The sequence below is a fragment of the Rana temporaria genome, chromosome 2, assembly GCF_905171775.1.
Source record: "Rana temporaria chromosome 2, aRanTem1.1, whole genome shotgun sequence".
In the NCBI taxonomy this organism is placed as follows: Eukaryota; Metazoa; Chordata; class Amphibia; order Anura; family Ranidae; genus Rana; species Rana temporaria.
Window position 1 is genome coordinate 103,416,977 of NC_053490.1, and position 14,467 is coordinate 103,431,443.

The window sequence follows — 14,467 nt, forward strand, 5'->3', positions numbered from 1 at the left end:
GATGTGGGGATCTGTAGGAAGGGACTTGTCGGAATCTGGAAATCCCTTTAAAAAAGGGGGCTCCCAGATATACCACATGAATAAGGGGAACATAGTAAATATATAGGAAATATACAGACACCATAATAAAAGTATTTTTTCTCATAAGGTAAATCCAAAGTAAATCACTATGTCCAATAATGTAGATCCCTTGTCAATCACCATGAACAATGCCCAGAAAACACAACCAGAATGGCCAGTGCACAACAATCCTCTCCCACTGGATTTCAATGTTACTGATAGTTCCCCAGCACTGCTAGAATAAAAACAACAGGGCCAGGGAACCTGGTTGATGTCAGTAACCATATGACCATATGGCCATGATTATATCTGGTCAGTGATGTCACTCAGAATGCCTGCCAGTGCGTTTACAATTACAAACAAGCCAGTGGGAAGCCACTAGCTTCATTTAGTGGCAGTAGTAATACTGCTAACTTCCATTTGTAGCAGCCAGAGATTTCAACAGGCGGGCGGGAAAACTACCCAAATCAGCTCAGATTCAGATGAAACTCATGCTTGGCTCGAACCCCAAGATCATCCCTATTTGTAATTGCTTCTCAGGTTTTTATTTCTGTCCATGTTCCTGTCAAAGAAATTTCCCCTCACTTTCCCTCTCACAGGCACCTATCAGCAGAAAAAATGAAAATGAAGACCTCCCGGTATAATTAAAACTAAGAAAAAAAAGTTTCAGGTAAAGTTAGGCTTTACATTGACTCTACACTTCACAAAGTTTTAAACTGCAAAAAGAGCTCTTTGACATGGTGAGTCTCACCTGGACGGAGTTCCAGATGTACTTTCTGGGGTGCAAGTTGTGTGATCATTCCTTGATCAGCATTGTCACTCAAGGGTGTGTCCTTCACAATTTTGATAAGTGTTTTGGGATCTATAATATGTCCTTCATCACATCCACGTTGGAGCAGCTCCAGACGGGTGGCACATCGAGAACTTTCGGACCCACCTCCTTTTGTGAAGTTCTGTGCATGGAAGACAAAAGACAATGGCATTTACGTTATAAGAAATAATTTTCTCATTACCTTACAAGAGATAAGACTTTTTGAACAATACTTTTTTTTTTTTAAGTTATGACCTTGTATAAAATACATTAAAGTGGAAGTAAACCCTTCATTTTGATAGTTACAAAAACAGATAACATACCCGGTGTGATGCAATTGCCTATATATGCTCCAGTTTAATTCTCCCTGCTAATTTAATGCTGTGGGTTACAGGTAACAGGTGTTTTCATGTGTGATTCATCTCTCTCTGTAAAGACTGTTCATATGTTAAATAAGGCTAGCTTTTGAAAGGCCTTTAATTGTGCCGACCTGTCTAGAATGTTTTAGTAATTAGCCTTAGGGGAGGTGGAGATTTCATTGTTGCTTCAATGTCTTGGACTGTATAAAAAGCTGAGAAGAAAACCATTAAAGTCTGTGTTGTTCCAGCAGTAAGCTTGTCTCATGTGTGGCTTTCTGGGCGACTCCAGGAATATTCCCCCTCGTGGAATATTGGGGTGATTTTCGTTATGGGAAGAAGGGAACGTTGACGGGGATATCATTCTAATACCGTCACACCCAGCATGCCGGAAATGCTAGCTGTCGCATTTGTTTGTGCTCACAACTAAACTGACAAACCATCCAATGGCTGGTTTCATAACAGGTCACATGTACAGCATCATGGCAGATGCAGATTAAACAGAGGTCAAGATGGCCGCTTCCTTGGCTGAAAATGATAGGAGGGTTTACTTCCACTTTAAGTAAAACTAAAGGTAAGTGAGGTACAGTCATAAAAAACATACTTTTATACAAGTCAAAGCAAAATGGCAATTTTGGCATGAACCACAAGGATTGATAATAATATGACTATTTATTGAAGAAGATAAACTCTTTCAGACTGCTTTAAAAAACAAAAAGGCAGAGGTAGCCAGCCTAAACACATTAGGCCAGATCCACAAAAATGGGCGTATATTTACGTGGGCGTAGCGCATCTCATATGCGTTACGCCGCCGTAAATAAGAGTGGCTCCTAGGGTACCCACAAAGAACTTGCTCCCATATGCGGGCCGGCGTAACGTAAATCTGCCGGCGTGAGCCCGCGTAATTCAAAGCAGGCTTGGAGTGGGCGTGTTGTATGGCAATCTGGTATGACCCCATGTAATTGACACTTTTTACGAACCTAAATATGCACCTAAGATCCGACAGCGTACTAAGACGTACGTCAGTCGGATCTAGCCCACATTCAGTTGTATCTTGTTTTGTGGATACAAAACAAAGATACGACGGCGCATCGTAGAACTTACGCGGCGTATCAATAGATACGCCGCCGTAAGTTCTTTGTGGATCTGGCCCTGTATGTGACATTGTTAGGAATTTATTATAATAGTAAATATAATAAATAAAACTTTTTTTGACCTGTACATAATAAATACATGCGCTGCACCATCTGTTGAAAGAGCACGGTCAGATTTTAATTGGAAGAACAATTTAGAGTAATTCAAATTGCTTGTGTATTGGATGGGTATAACAAAGCTTCTGGTAAAAATGTTCAATACAGTTCAGTTTATTTTTTTTGCTTTGGTAAATGTTCTTGTTCTCTTTCCACCTATGACCACACACACTGCATATATGTTAAGGGTTTTTTATTTGTCCATGCAATGTTTGTGTCTTAAATAAAAATGTGAAATTGAAATGGGGAAGATTTACTATAACTGGAAAGTGCAAAATCTGGTGCAGATGTGCATGGTAGCCAATCAGCTTTTAACTTCAGCTTGTTCAGTTAGGGCTCTTTCACACGGAGCGGACCGTTTCTGGGTCCGCTCCGTGTGTCCGCCAAAGCTCAGCGGGCATCCCCGCTGAGCTGTCGGCGAATAGGGCGGTCCCCGCACACAGTGCAGGGACCGCCCTGTCTCTGCTCCGCTGTCCCCTATGGGGGACCGGATGCAGACGGACCGTCTGTCCGTCTGCATCCGGTCCGCTCCGCCGAACAGAAGAAAAATAGGGTTTCTTCCGTTCGGAAAAGCGGATCCCGACTGACGCGGACGCTAGCGGATGCTCCATCCGCTAACGGACGCGTTCCCATAGGGATTCATTACAAGTCCGTTAATGGACTTGTAATGAACGGACGAACGGTCTGCTTGTGTGAAAGGACCCTTAAGCTTTGCCAATGAAACCCGGAAGCTGATTGGTTACCATGCACAGCTGCACCAGATTCTGTGTGCACCATTTTTAGTAAATCTCCCCGTGTTTTGCTAAATTTATATTCCTACTTCAACATTACAGTACATAAACAGGACATTTTACAAGATATTAAAGATAGGGGGAGATCTGTCACCTCCCATAATTTTTTTATGTCCTATGCTCTCTACTGGCCTGTACAGTATATCATCTTGGAGCCTCTAACAGCTATACCAATGCAGAAGAACAAGACTACAAGAGTAGCTTATTGCTCAATCCTCTCTGTTTAGTTGTAATGTACTTTGTCTGTCATGAATGATGTTACAACGTTGGGATGGGGACAAACCTATTATAACTCCCATGTAGTCCAAACGGTCCTCAAATAGGATAGTACCACCTGCCAAATAATCTTGGGTGTCTTATTTAGAAGGTCCAATATTCTGAATATTAGCAGCCCTCTCTGCATCAGAAACTGAGACGAAACTAAGGCCTTGTTCCCACTGGCATGTATGTATTTAGCTTTTCTGAAGACAAGACATCTGGAGAGTATAAATATAAGTACCGTATGTATATCTCCCAGATCATTTTATCTTACGTTTAGGCTCAGTTTGCACTGATGCGGTGCGAATTGATGCGATTTACAACACACTGGGTGTAGAATCTGCTGCGATTGTCAATGTAATCCTAACCCCACCACAAGTACAGATTGCACCAGATGGCGTGGTACCACAGTACCATGCCATCCAGTTGCAATGGGGTCGATTTACTAAGGCTACAAATTGCAGAATTTGGTGCAGTTGTATATGGAAGCCAAGGAGCTTCTAACTTCAGCTTGTTCAATAAAGCTTTGACCAAAAAAAAACAACTTGAAGCTGATTGGTTTCTATGCAGCGCTGCACCAGACTTTCCAGTTTTAGCAAATCAACCCCTGTGTGTAAAAAGTAGTGTATGTACTACTTTTGGTGTAATCCAGTGCAATTTCAGACCATTCAAATAACTGGGCTGAAAACTGGCATTTCACTGAATCGCATTTGTTAAAGCAGTTGTAAACCCGCATGAAAAAAAATATATAAATTTCCTCCTGTAAGGGAAAAGTCATAATGAGCTAATATGCACTGCATATTAGCTCATTATGAAGTACTTACCTCGGAACGAGGTGCGTAGCACTTACCTGGTTCACACCGAGCAAGATTTCATCTTGCCTTGGCGTGTCTTCCGGGTATCGCCGCTCCAGCGCTGTGATTGGCTGGAGCGGCAATGATGTCACTTGCTGGAGCGGCAATGATGTGCGCGCGGGAGATTTAAAACTCGGCAAGGTCCGGCGGCTGTCGGTCCTTTCGCCGTAGATCCCCCCTGCGCATGCGCAGCGGCGCATTGCGAGGGGAATATCTCCTAAACTGTGCAGGTTTAGGAGATATTCTCCTTACCTACAGGTAAGCCTTGTTATAGGCTTACCTGTAGGTAAAAGTACAAAAAGTGGGTTTACAACCACTTTAAGCTACATTTAGAGTTTCTAATCAGATCCTGGATGCACAGAATTCTTTTTACTTCAAATACAGCTAAACTGTATGCACATTAATACAGGTAAACACTCAGTGAAAGCCACCATTGAAAATTCATTACATGCAGTGATATGTGATATAAATGCATATAAACACAGATTTGACAGTGGCAGTGTGAATAAGGACGTAAAGTGGTTGTAAACCCTTACATATACCCAGTTAACCACTTAAGGACCGGACCAATATGCTGCTAAATGACCCAAGGGGTTTTTACAATTCGGCACTGCGTCGCTTTAACAGACAATTGCGCAGTCGTGCGACGTGGCTCCCAAACAAAATTGGCGCCCTTTTTTCCCCCACAAATAGAGCTTTCTTTTGGTGGTATTTGATCACCTCTGCGGTTTTTATTTTTTGCGCTATAAACAAAAATAAAGCGACAATTTTTAAAAAAATTCAATATTTTTTACTTTTTGCTATAATAAATATCCCCCAAAAACATATAAAAAATTTTTTTCCCTCAGTTTAGGCCAATACGTATTCTTCTACCTATTTTTGGTAAAAAAAAACGCAATAAGCGTTTATCGTTTGGTTTGCGCAAAATTTATAGCGTTTACAAAATAGGGGATAGTTTTATTTTTATTTCTTTACTACTAATGGCAGCGATCAGTGATTTTTTTCGTGACTGCGACATTATGGCGGACACTTCGGACAATTTTGACACATTTTTGGGACCATTGTCATTTTCACAGCAAAAAATGCATTTAAATTGCATTGTTTATTGTGAAAATGACAGTTGCAGTTTGGGAGTTAACCACAGGGGGCGCTGTAGGAGTTAGTGTGTGTTTACAACTGTAGGGGGGTGTGGCTGTAGGTCTGACGTCATCGATCGAGTCTCCCTTATATCAGGGATCACTCAATCGATGCAGCCGCCACAGTGAAGCACGGGGAAGCCGTGTTTACATACGGCTCTCCCCGTTCTTCAGCTCCCGGGAGCGATCGCGATGGGGCGGCTATAAACGAATAGCCGCGCCGTCGTCCCGGATCGCTCCCCGCGGGAATCCGACCGCCGCATGTAGCGGGGGGGTCCCGATCGGACCCCCGACCCACGTCTAGGCAGGGACGTACAGGGACGTCCTACATAAATTGTACCTGTTTATCTGCAGTCTTCTCCTCTCTACATCCGTTCAAAGTGCTGAATTTATAAAGCTTGTCTGAGAGTTCATCAAAAAGGGGGAAACGAGCTGAAGTTACAGACTGCTCTGCAGAGCTTAGTGGGGAGAGCTCTGAGATCTGATTGGAGGGAATTGACACCCTCTTCCCCCCTTCTCTTCACACAGTACACATGGACAGAGCTCAGGCTGTCAATCTGCAGGAGATCTCTCCATTGTCACTTTTTTTCTCTTGATGTCAGGAAAACTTTTCTGAAGTGATTTAAGCTGATAGAGGAATGAAGCAGCAGACAGAAATGACACTTACGTAGTGCTCCTAATTGAGACAAGTACACACTATAGAGGGATATGCTTTGTTCATATTTTATGTCTGAGGTTTACAACCACTTTAAGGCCCTTTAATTAATGTACTTCTTAGGCTGGATTTATGTAGGCTATAAAAGGAGGTGCTTGGGCACTTGTTCTAACCTCTGCTAATAGTCAGCCATCCTTTATTAACTCCGGATAAATTAATTGGAAAGCACCCACTCCATTCCTAATAGTATAAAACTGAAGCATCTTTATTGGGGAAGACACATTTGCTGCTGGGGCTCTTTCTAGAAGTGGGGATATTTTTATAGGTGGGAGCACTTCCGACTCTGCACTTCAGCGAATGCACAAAGCGAAAGTACATAAGAAAATACTTTCAAAAACACCATACAGAACGCAGGTGACATTGCATACCCCTCCAGCTCTCCATCCACTCTGTAAAATGTGCTCTTTAACGCTCCTTCTGACAGTTGTTTCCTCCCCCCTTAAACTCTCTTTCCTTCACCCCCTCTTCTTCACCCTACAACTTATATATTACCCTCACTTCTGTCCTCTACTTATTACTGCACTCACCAACACATGCTCATTCTAAATACGCACACTAATAATAACTTATCCCTTCATATAAATCACGCTCCCATTATACCTCCTTCTCCCTACACCTTCTCCTAACCTCTGGAGATATATTCCCAAACCCTGGTCCTCCATTATTTAACTTTACCCAACGCACACATCACCCTCTGGCAGCAGCTGCAATCCACACAATTTAGTTCCAATTCCTCTTCTTCCCAAGATTAGACTCCCCTTCTCTTGCGTTGCACCCTTTGGAATGCCCGCTCTGTTTGTAACAAACTCGCCTCACTCTGACCTCTTTATCGCTAACTCATTTTATCTATTCGCCGGTACTGTAACCTGGCTTAATGAATCTGACACTGCATCTTCTGCTGCCCTCTCCTATGGTGACCTTCTCTGGACTCACTCCCCCAGATCCAGTGGATGCAAGGGAGGGGGGGTGGCAATCCTTCTATCCCCACATAGCACCTTTCAGGAACTTCACCCACCTCCCTCTCTGCCTTTCTCCTCATTTGAGGCACACTGCATTTGTTTGTCCTCTCTAGTTTCTCTAAGGATAGCTGTGATCTACTGACCCCTGTACTGGTATCAACTTTTCTTGATGACTTCTCTGCCTGGCTACCATACTTTCTCTCTTCTAAAATCCCAACAATCTCGGGGACTTCAACACACCTGTTAATACTAACACTCCTGCTACTTCCAAACTTCTCAGTCTAGCTTCCTCCTTTGACCTGAAGCAATGGATACATGCTTCTACTAACTCTGCAAGCAATACCCGCAAAAACTCTATGCCTTTGGTCTCCATGACTGCACACTTTGCTGGTTCTCTTTCCTATCCAACTGCACCCTCGCTGTTACTCACAATTCTACTTCCTCCTCTCCTCTTCTTTTCTCTGTTGGAGTCCCCCAAGGTTCTGTTCTTCCATCTACACCTCCTCCCTGGGTCAGCTGATAGCCTCCCATGGCTTCCAATACCATCTTCATGCCTACGACACCCAAATTAATCTCTCTACCTTTCAGCTCACTCCTTCAGTCTCTTCACGTATCACTAATTTACTAACAGACATATCAGATTGGATATCACACCACTTGCTCAAACTCAATATATCCAAAACCGAGCTTATAATATTTTCTCCCCCACTCTGCCTCTGCCCCTGGATCTCTCTGTCAAGTTTGATGGCATAACTATCAGCCAAACCCTTTATGTCAAGGTTCTAGGTGTATTCCTGGACTCTGATCTATCCTTTAGGCTCCACATCAAATCACTGTCCAAATCTTGCCGCCTCAACCTCTGCAACATCTCCAAAATACGCCCCTTTCTAACCAAAGACACCACAAAGCTCCTAGTTCACTCCCTGGTCATCTCTTGCCTTAACTATTGCAACTCCCTTCTCATTGGCATACCTTTACATTTGCTATCCCCCATTCAGTCGATCATGAATGCTGTTGCCAGCCTCATCCACCTTATCAATCGCTCCATGTCTGCTACTCCTCTCTGCCAATCCAATTGACTTCCGCTCACCCAGCGAATTCAATTCAAAATACTAGGGTTGTCCCGATACCGATAATAGTATCGGTATCGGGACCGATACAGAGCATTTGCGCGAGTACTTGTACTCGCAAAAATGCTCCCGTTGCTTCCCCGATACTTTTTTTTTTTTGGCCGGAGCGGAGTCAGTGTCTGGGGAAGGCAGGAGAGGGCAGGGGGAGTGCAGGCGGAGTTTTGCTGTAGAGGGGGCGGGCAGCACACGCTGGGGGGGTGTCGGGCCGGTGCGACTGAAGAGGACAGCGCCATGGAGACAGCGGGCGGCATGGCGGTGACAGGGAGGCAGTGACACACAGGCTGAAGCCTGGCTTTCCGGGGGGGGGGGTCCGTCGTCACAGCCGCGTTGGACTGACTCGGGGGGGTCCGTCGTCACACCCGGGTCCCAGCCGCTGCTCTGACAAATCTCGGCTGTGACTGTCTCACAGCCGAGCATACCACAGCTGCCTTCCCCTCCTCTGTGTATACTACAAGTGCTGTGCACGGCGCACAGCACTTGTAGTATACACAGATGAGGGGGAGACGCCTGCGGTCTGCTCGGCTGTGTGACTGTGAGACAGTCACAGCCAAGATTTGTCAGAGCAGCGGCTGGGTCCCGGGTGTGACGACAGACCCCCCGAGTCAGTCCAGCGCGGCTGTGATCTCCTACCCTAAAGAAGCTATACCTCTCACCTGTCATCTAATAAGTTTAGGTTGTCCCTCTGGGATCTTCACTAGCTACCAAGGCAGCCGCAGTTGGTGGGTAGGGTCGGAGGTGTGGCTGCCTCCTCCACTCCTCCCACAGACTCCTTTACTCAGGTTGATCTGGCAGCTGAAGAAGGGAAAAGGGGAGGAGTGCACACAGCAGCCCAGAAGTCTTCATCACTATCCCTAGCTATATCACCCTAACCTTCCACTATACTGCTTTAACCAACCACTATATTGCCCCATTCTGCCACTATCCAAAACTGCCACTATACTGCTTTAAACTGCCACTATATTTCCCCAGACTGACACTATCCAAACCTGCCACTATACTGCCTCAGCCTGCCACTATACTGCTTTAAACTGGCACTATATTGCCCCAGACTGCCACTATCCTAACCTGCCACTATACTGCCTCAGCCTGCCACTATCCTAACCTGCCACTATACTGCCCTAGCCTGCCACTATACTGCCCTAACCTGCCACTATACTGCCTTAGCCAGCCACTAAACTGCTGTAGCCAACCACTATACTGCACTAGCCTGCCAATATGTGACTGTCACAAAGCCGAGCAGACCGCAGCTGCCTCCCCCTCCTCTGTGTATACTACAAGTGCTGTGCACGGCGCACAGCACTCATAGTATAGACAGAGGAGGGGGAGGCGGCTGCGGTCTGCTCGGCTGTGTGACTGTGAGACAGTCACAGCCGAGATTTGTCAGAGCCGCGGCTGGGTCCCAGGTGTGACGACGGACCCCCCCCCCCCCCCGCAAAGCCAGGCTTCAGCCTGTGTGTCACTGCCTCCCTGTCACCGCCATGCCACCTGCTGGTCATCTGAGCAGCCGAGGTGCACAACATTACGGGTCTGAAGTAGGGGGGATCTGTATTGTAGGAGGGGGGGTGTCTTTATTGTAGGGGGGGGTCTGTATTGTAAGGGGGGGTCTATATTGTAAGGAGGAGGTCTGTTTTGTAGGGGGAGGGGGGGTCTGCACTGTAGGGGAGGGAGGGGTCTGTGTAACATGTCAGCAGCTGAACGTCCCTACACTCATGTTGGTACCCCCTGCACTCCGCTGCAGTAAGCAGCAGCAGACATCTTGTCTATATAGGCTGGGTGTAACAAGATGTATGCTGCTGCTTGCTGCAGCGGAGTGCAGGATGTACCAAGATAGGCGTTGCAGCATTTTTTTTTTTTTTATAAATTCAGTGTAATTTTTCGCAGTATTTCAGTGCCAGCCACCTGTCAGTGCAATTAGTGCCCACAAGTGCCACCTATCAGTGCAATTAGTGCCATCTATCAGTGCCCACAAGTGCCACCTATCAGTGCAATTAGTGCCATCTCTCAGTGCCCACAAGTGCCACCTATCAGTGCCAGCCACCTATTAGTGCCTATCAGTGCCAGCCACCTGTCAGTGCCACCTATCAGTCCCCATCTGTCAAACTGCCACATGACATTGAAAAAAAAGTATCGGTATTCGGTATCGGCGAGTACTTGGAAAACAGTATCGGTACTTGTACTCGGTCTTAAAAAAGTGGTATCGGGACAACCCTACAAAATACTAACAGCAACTTACAAAGCTATCCACAACTCAGTCCTCACCTACATCACTAGTCTGGTCTCAAAATATCAACCTAATTATTCTCTTCATTCCTCTCAAGACCACCTGCCGTCTAGCTCCCTCGTCACCTCCTCCTATGCTCGCCTCTAGGACTTTTCCAGAGCCTCTCCTATCCTATGGAATTTCCAACCCCAATCTGTCAGATTATCTCCAACTCCCTCCTCTTCAGAGAAGCTTATTCTGCCCACACCTTCCAACTGTACTTAATTTTTTTCCATCAGCTCACTCCCCACAGCTATTACCTTTTGTATCATTTGACCCTCCCTTCTAGATTGTAAGCTCTAATGAGCAGGGCCCTCTGATTCCTCCTGTATTGAATTGTACTGTAACTGTACTGTCTGACCTCATGTTGTAAAGCTCTGTGCAAAATGTTGGCGCTATATAAATCCTGTACAGTAATAATAATAAAAATCTTAGCCTCTTGCTTTACAGGGACAGTTCCGTGGACTGTTCAGAGTGGTCCAAGACAGTGTGGCTAAGCTGTCCAAATGTTATTTGCAGTATTTGAGCACATCAGTACATTTACATTTAAAATGCTCAGCCACCTTGAGGGCTGTTAGACGACAGTGGCGCGTCACCTGAACATGGTGCCTTGAATGGTCTTCTGCATCTAGCGCATGAATTCTTTATCTCTATTGGTGTGCCTCCTGGCACAGTACTGACAGACAGCAGAAGGAAATGATTATTGTGCGAACTTCCGCTGTGAAAACCTCAAAGCTTTTGTAATTGATCATAAAAGACACTGGCAGACGCATGAAACGTCCCCACTGCCAGACATCGAAATGCCAGGTAGAAAAAAATATCTTGTGGTTTATTTTGACTCTAAAACCGAAACAAAGCTTTTTCCCTAAAAGGGAATTTACTTATACTGTACAATACAGTAGACCTATGCAATATGTTAAGAAGACTAAAAAAATACTCGTCTAAGGGTCCTACAGATTATGGTGGAAATGGGCCATTATCAGACAACCAGACTATTTTTCTTCTCCTCATCACAAATAAGTACAGAGATGTTAAAGTGGATGTAAACCTGATTCATGAAATTTGAGCTGGGAACATATATCTGCAGTATTTTGTTATCTCTCTTCAATGAGCTAAGTCCCGTAGCTCTCTCCTGAACGGTTCCTATGTTATTAGCCTGATAACTCCTGACAAATTTTCAGACTTTGTAGACAAAAACAGCCTGAATCTTCTGTCTGGGGAGGTTGCTAAAATAGATTAGTAGAGAGCAGGTCCCATTACAAAACACCTCTGATGCTGCGTACACACGATCGGACATTCCGTCAACAACACCGTGGAATTTTTTCAGACGAAATGTTGGCTCAAATTTGTCTTGCATGCACATGGTCACACAAATGTCGGAAATTCCGAACGTCAAGAACGCGGTCTCATACAACACTACGACGAGCCGAGAAAAATAAAGTTCAATGATTCAGAGCATGTGTAGGATTTTTGTGCGTCGAATTGCATGCAGACGATCGGAATTTTCGACAAGAACTTTTGTTGTTGGAAAAATTGAGAACCAGCTCTCAAACATTTGTTGTCGGATATTCCGACAGCAAATGTCCGATGGAGCCTACACACGGTCGGAATATCCGACCAAAAGCTCACATCGAACATTTGTTATTGGAAATTCCGACCGTGTGTACGCAACATGAGAGTCTCTGACTATGATGAGAGGGGGTGTGTGCCTTTCCTCCAATAAGCAATGTTAGCTATCTTGGCTGTATGCCCAGACATCACACTCTGTGTTAACCAGGAAGAGAAAATCTCTGAATCTGAACGTTCTAAGGTATGTAAATGTGAAGACAGCAGATATAAATGTAAAACCTATGTAGGGAGATTGGTTTCATCCCTGTGTATCATCTGAGGCTGTTCACTTCACTGGGTGTATGGAGGGTTTACATCCACTTTAAGGACAAACGCTGCTCATTGTAATGCATTAGAAAATATTGTGTACCAAAAACTTGCTGGGCATGTTAGACCCTTCAAATTCACTGGTTCATTTGCTAATTCTTATATCAAAGTCAGTAATGCAAATGTAATGAACCTTGCAGGTCTGATGATCAAGTGAAGACAAACTGCGTTCTGAGCTATGCATCTTACCTGCAGGAATGTACACACTTGAGGTCCATGCAGGTCAGTGCAGCCACCCACCTGTCATTGATTAACATGCTGCTTGCACACCCCTGCACAGAACACCTTTGTGTCTTTGACGGCTGAAGACGACTCTTCATACGGGCACATAGATCAGTACACCCATGTAAATAAGGCCTAGTGTACGCCAATTACATTTAGAAATCAAATAGTTACATAGTCACATAGTAGGTGAGGTTGAAAAAAGACACTCAAGTCCAACCTATGTATGGTTGAACTTGATGGACAGGGCTTCTGTTTCATCTGAGCTTCTTTTCTTCTCCATCCAAGTCAAAGTGAATGCAAAACTCAACACAATTTGTAACTCAAAAGAAGCTTAATTCAATATAGAAGCAAAAAAAAGGGGGCGAGTGGGGGGCGAGGGACCAGTAGCTGAAGTTGGACCCCGCGCCACCCATTCAATGGTTTGGGAGGGACTATCTCGGTACTGATGGAATTACATAAAACATAATAATGTAAAAAGTTTATTAATGTATAAAAATTGCAAAACAAATAAAAACACTTCAATGATTGGTCAAACGTCGACTAGTTTCGCGGGGTTGCCGCTTCGTCAGGACTGCCAATCTATAGAGTAATGCAATAAAAATTTGTAACAAACATCAGCTATACAATAAACAAATAATAAAAACATAAATAATCGCTTACCAAATGAGTCAATTGATAATATGCGGAAACTAGGCGTCCCAGGGGGTTCCCCCCGCGGCGGACAAGGGGGGAACCCCCTGGGCCGCCTAGTTTCCGCATATTATCAATTGACTCATTTGGTAAGCGATTATTTATGTTTTTATTATTTGTTTATTGTATAGCTGATGTTTGTTACAAATTTTTATTGCATTACTCTATAGATTGGCAGTCCTGACGAAGCGGCAACCCCGCGAAACTAGTCGACGTTTGACCAATCATTGAAGTGTTTTTATTTGTTTTGCAATTTTTATACATTAATAAACTTTTTACATTATTATGTTTTATGTAATTCCATCAGTACCGAGATAGTCCCTCCCAAACCATTGAATGGGTGGCGCGGGGTCCAACTTCAGCTACTGGTCCCTCGCCCCCCACTCGCCCCCTTTTTTTATTCATAATCGGGATGAAAAGGTACTATTTTTAATCTATACACTTGAGGCAATACTCCCCATTTTGTTCAATATAGAAGCAGTTTGATGTACATCAGAAGCAGCTTGAAGCTACTTCCTGTGCAACTGAAAGTCGAATTATAGCAACCCAAATGTAAGTCAAAGCATCTAAGAAGCACCTGAAAGTATACTTTATACAGTTTTCCTTTGTACTGAAGACAAAACATAGGTTGTACTGCTCACATGCAGGAAAATGTAATTACAAGAGAAGAGCTCAGATGACTACTAGCATGTAAAGATTCAACCTGTACAATGTGGAACTAATATTGAAATTTGCACCATTACCCTTTTGAAGAGTAGTTTTTTAACCTTCAAGGGTAGCTGTACTTTATGGTCAAAATACATTTTCTTTTCTGAAGTGCTTCTAACTTTCTATTTGTCACGTTTCTTTTCAAAAACATCTTTATTTATTGGACCAGATTCTGTATAGAGTGGCCATTAACAGCCCAATCTTCCTCTAAATTTGACCTAGTGCAAGGCTTGGGCACGGATGGCACAGTTAAAGTGTACGTAAACCCAAAACAAAACTTAAATAGGCCGTTTCCTGTATTTTCATATGGTAATATTTTGAACATCACA

The 14,467-nt window shown here is 44.2% G+C and overlaps 1 protein-coding gene across 1 annotated transcript in view; it reads right to left on the reverse strand.

The window, feature by feature from the left end:
* Window positions 1-14,467, reverse strand: part of ITGB7 (integrin subunit beta 7) — an 89,345-nt gene that overhangs the window by 41,733 nt on the left and 33,145 nt on the right. The window contains exon 4 of the mRNA XM_040340677.1: window positions 812-1,013. Within this exon, the coding sequence (XP_040196611.1) occupies window positions 812-1,013 (202 nt within the window). The remainder of the gene's footprint in view (window positions 1-811; window positions 1,014-14,467) is intronic.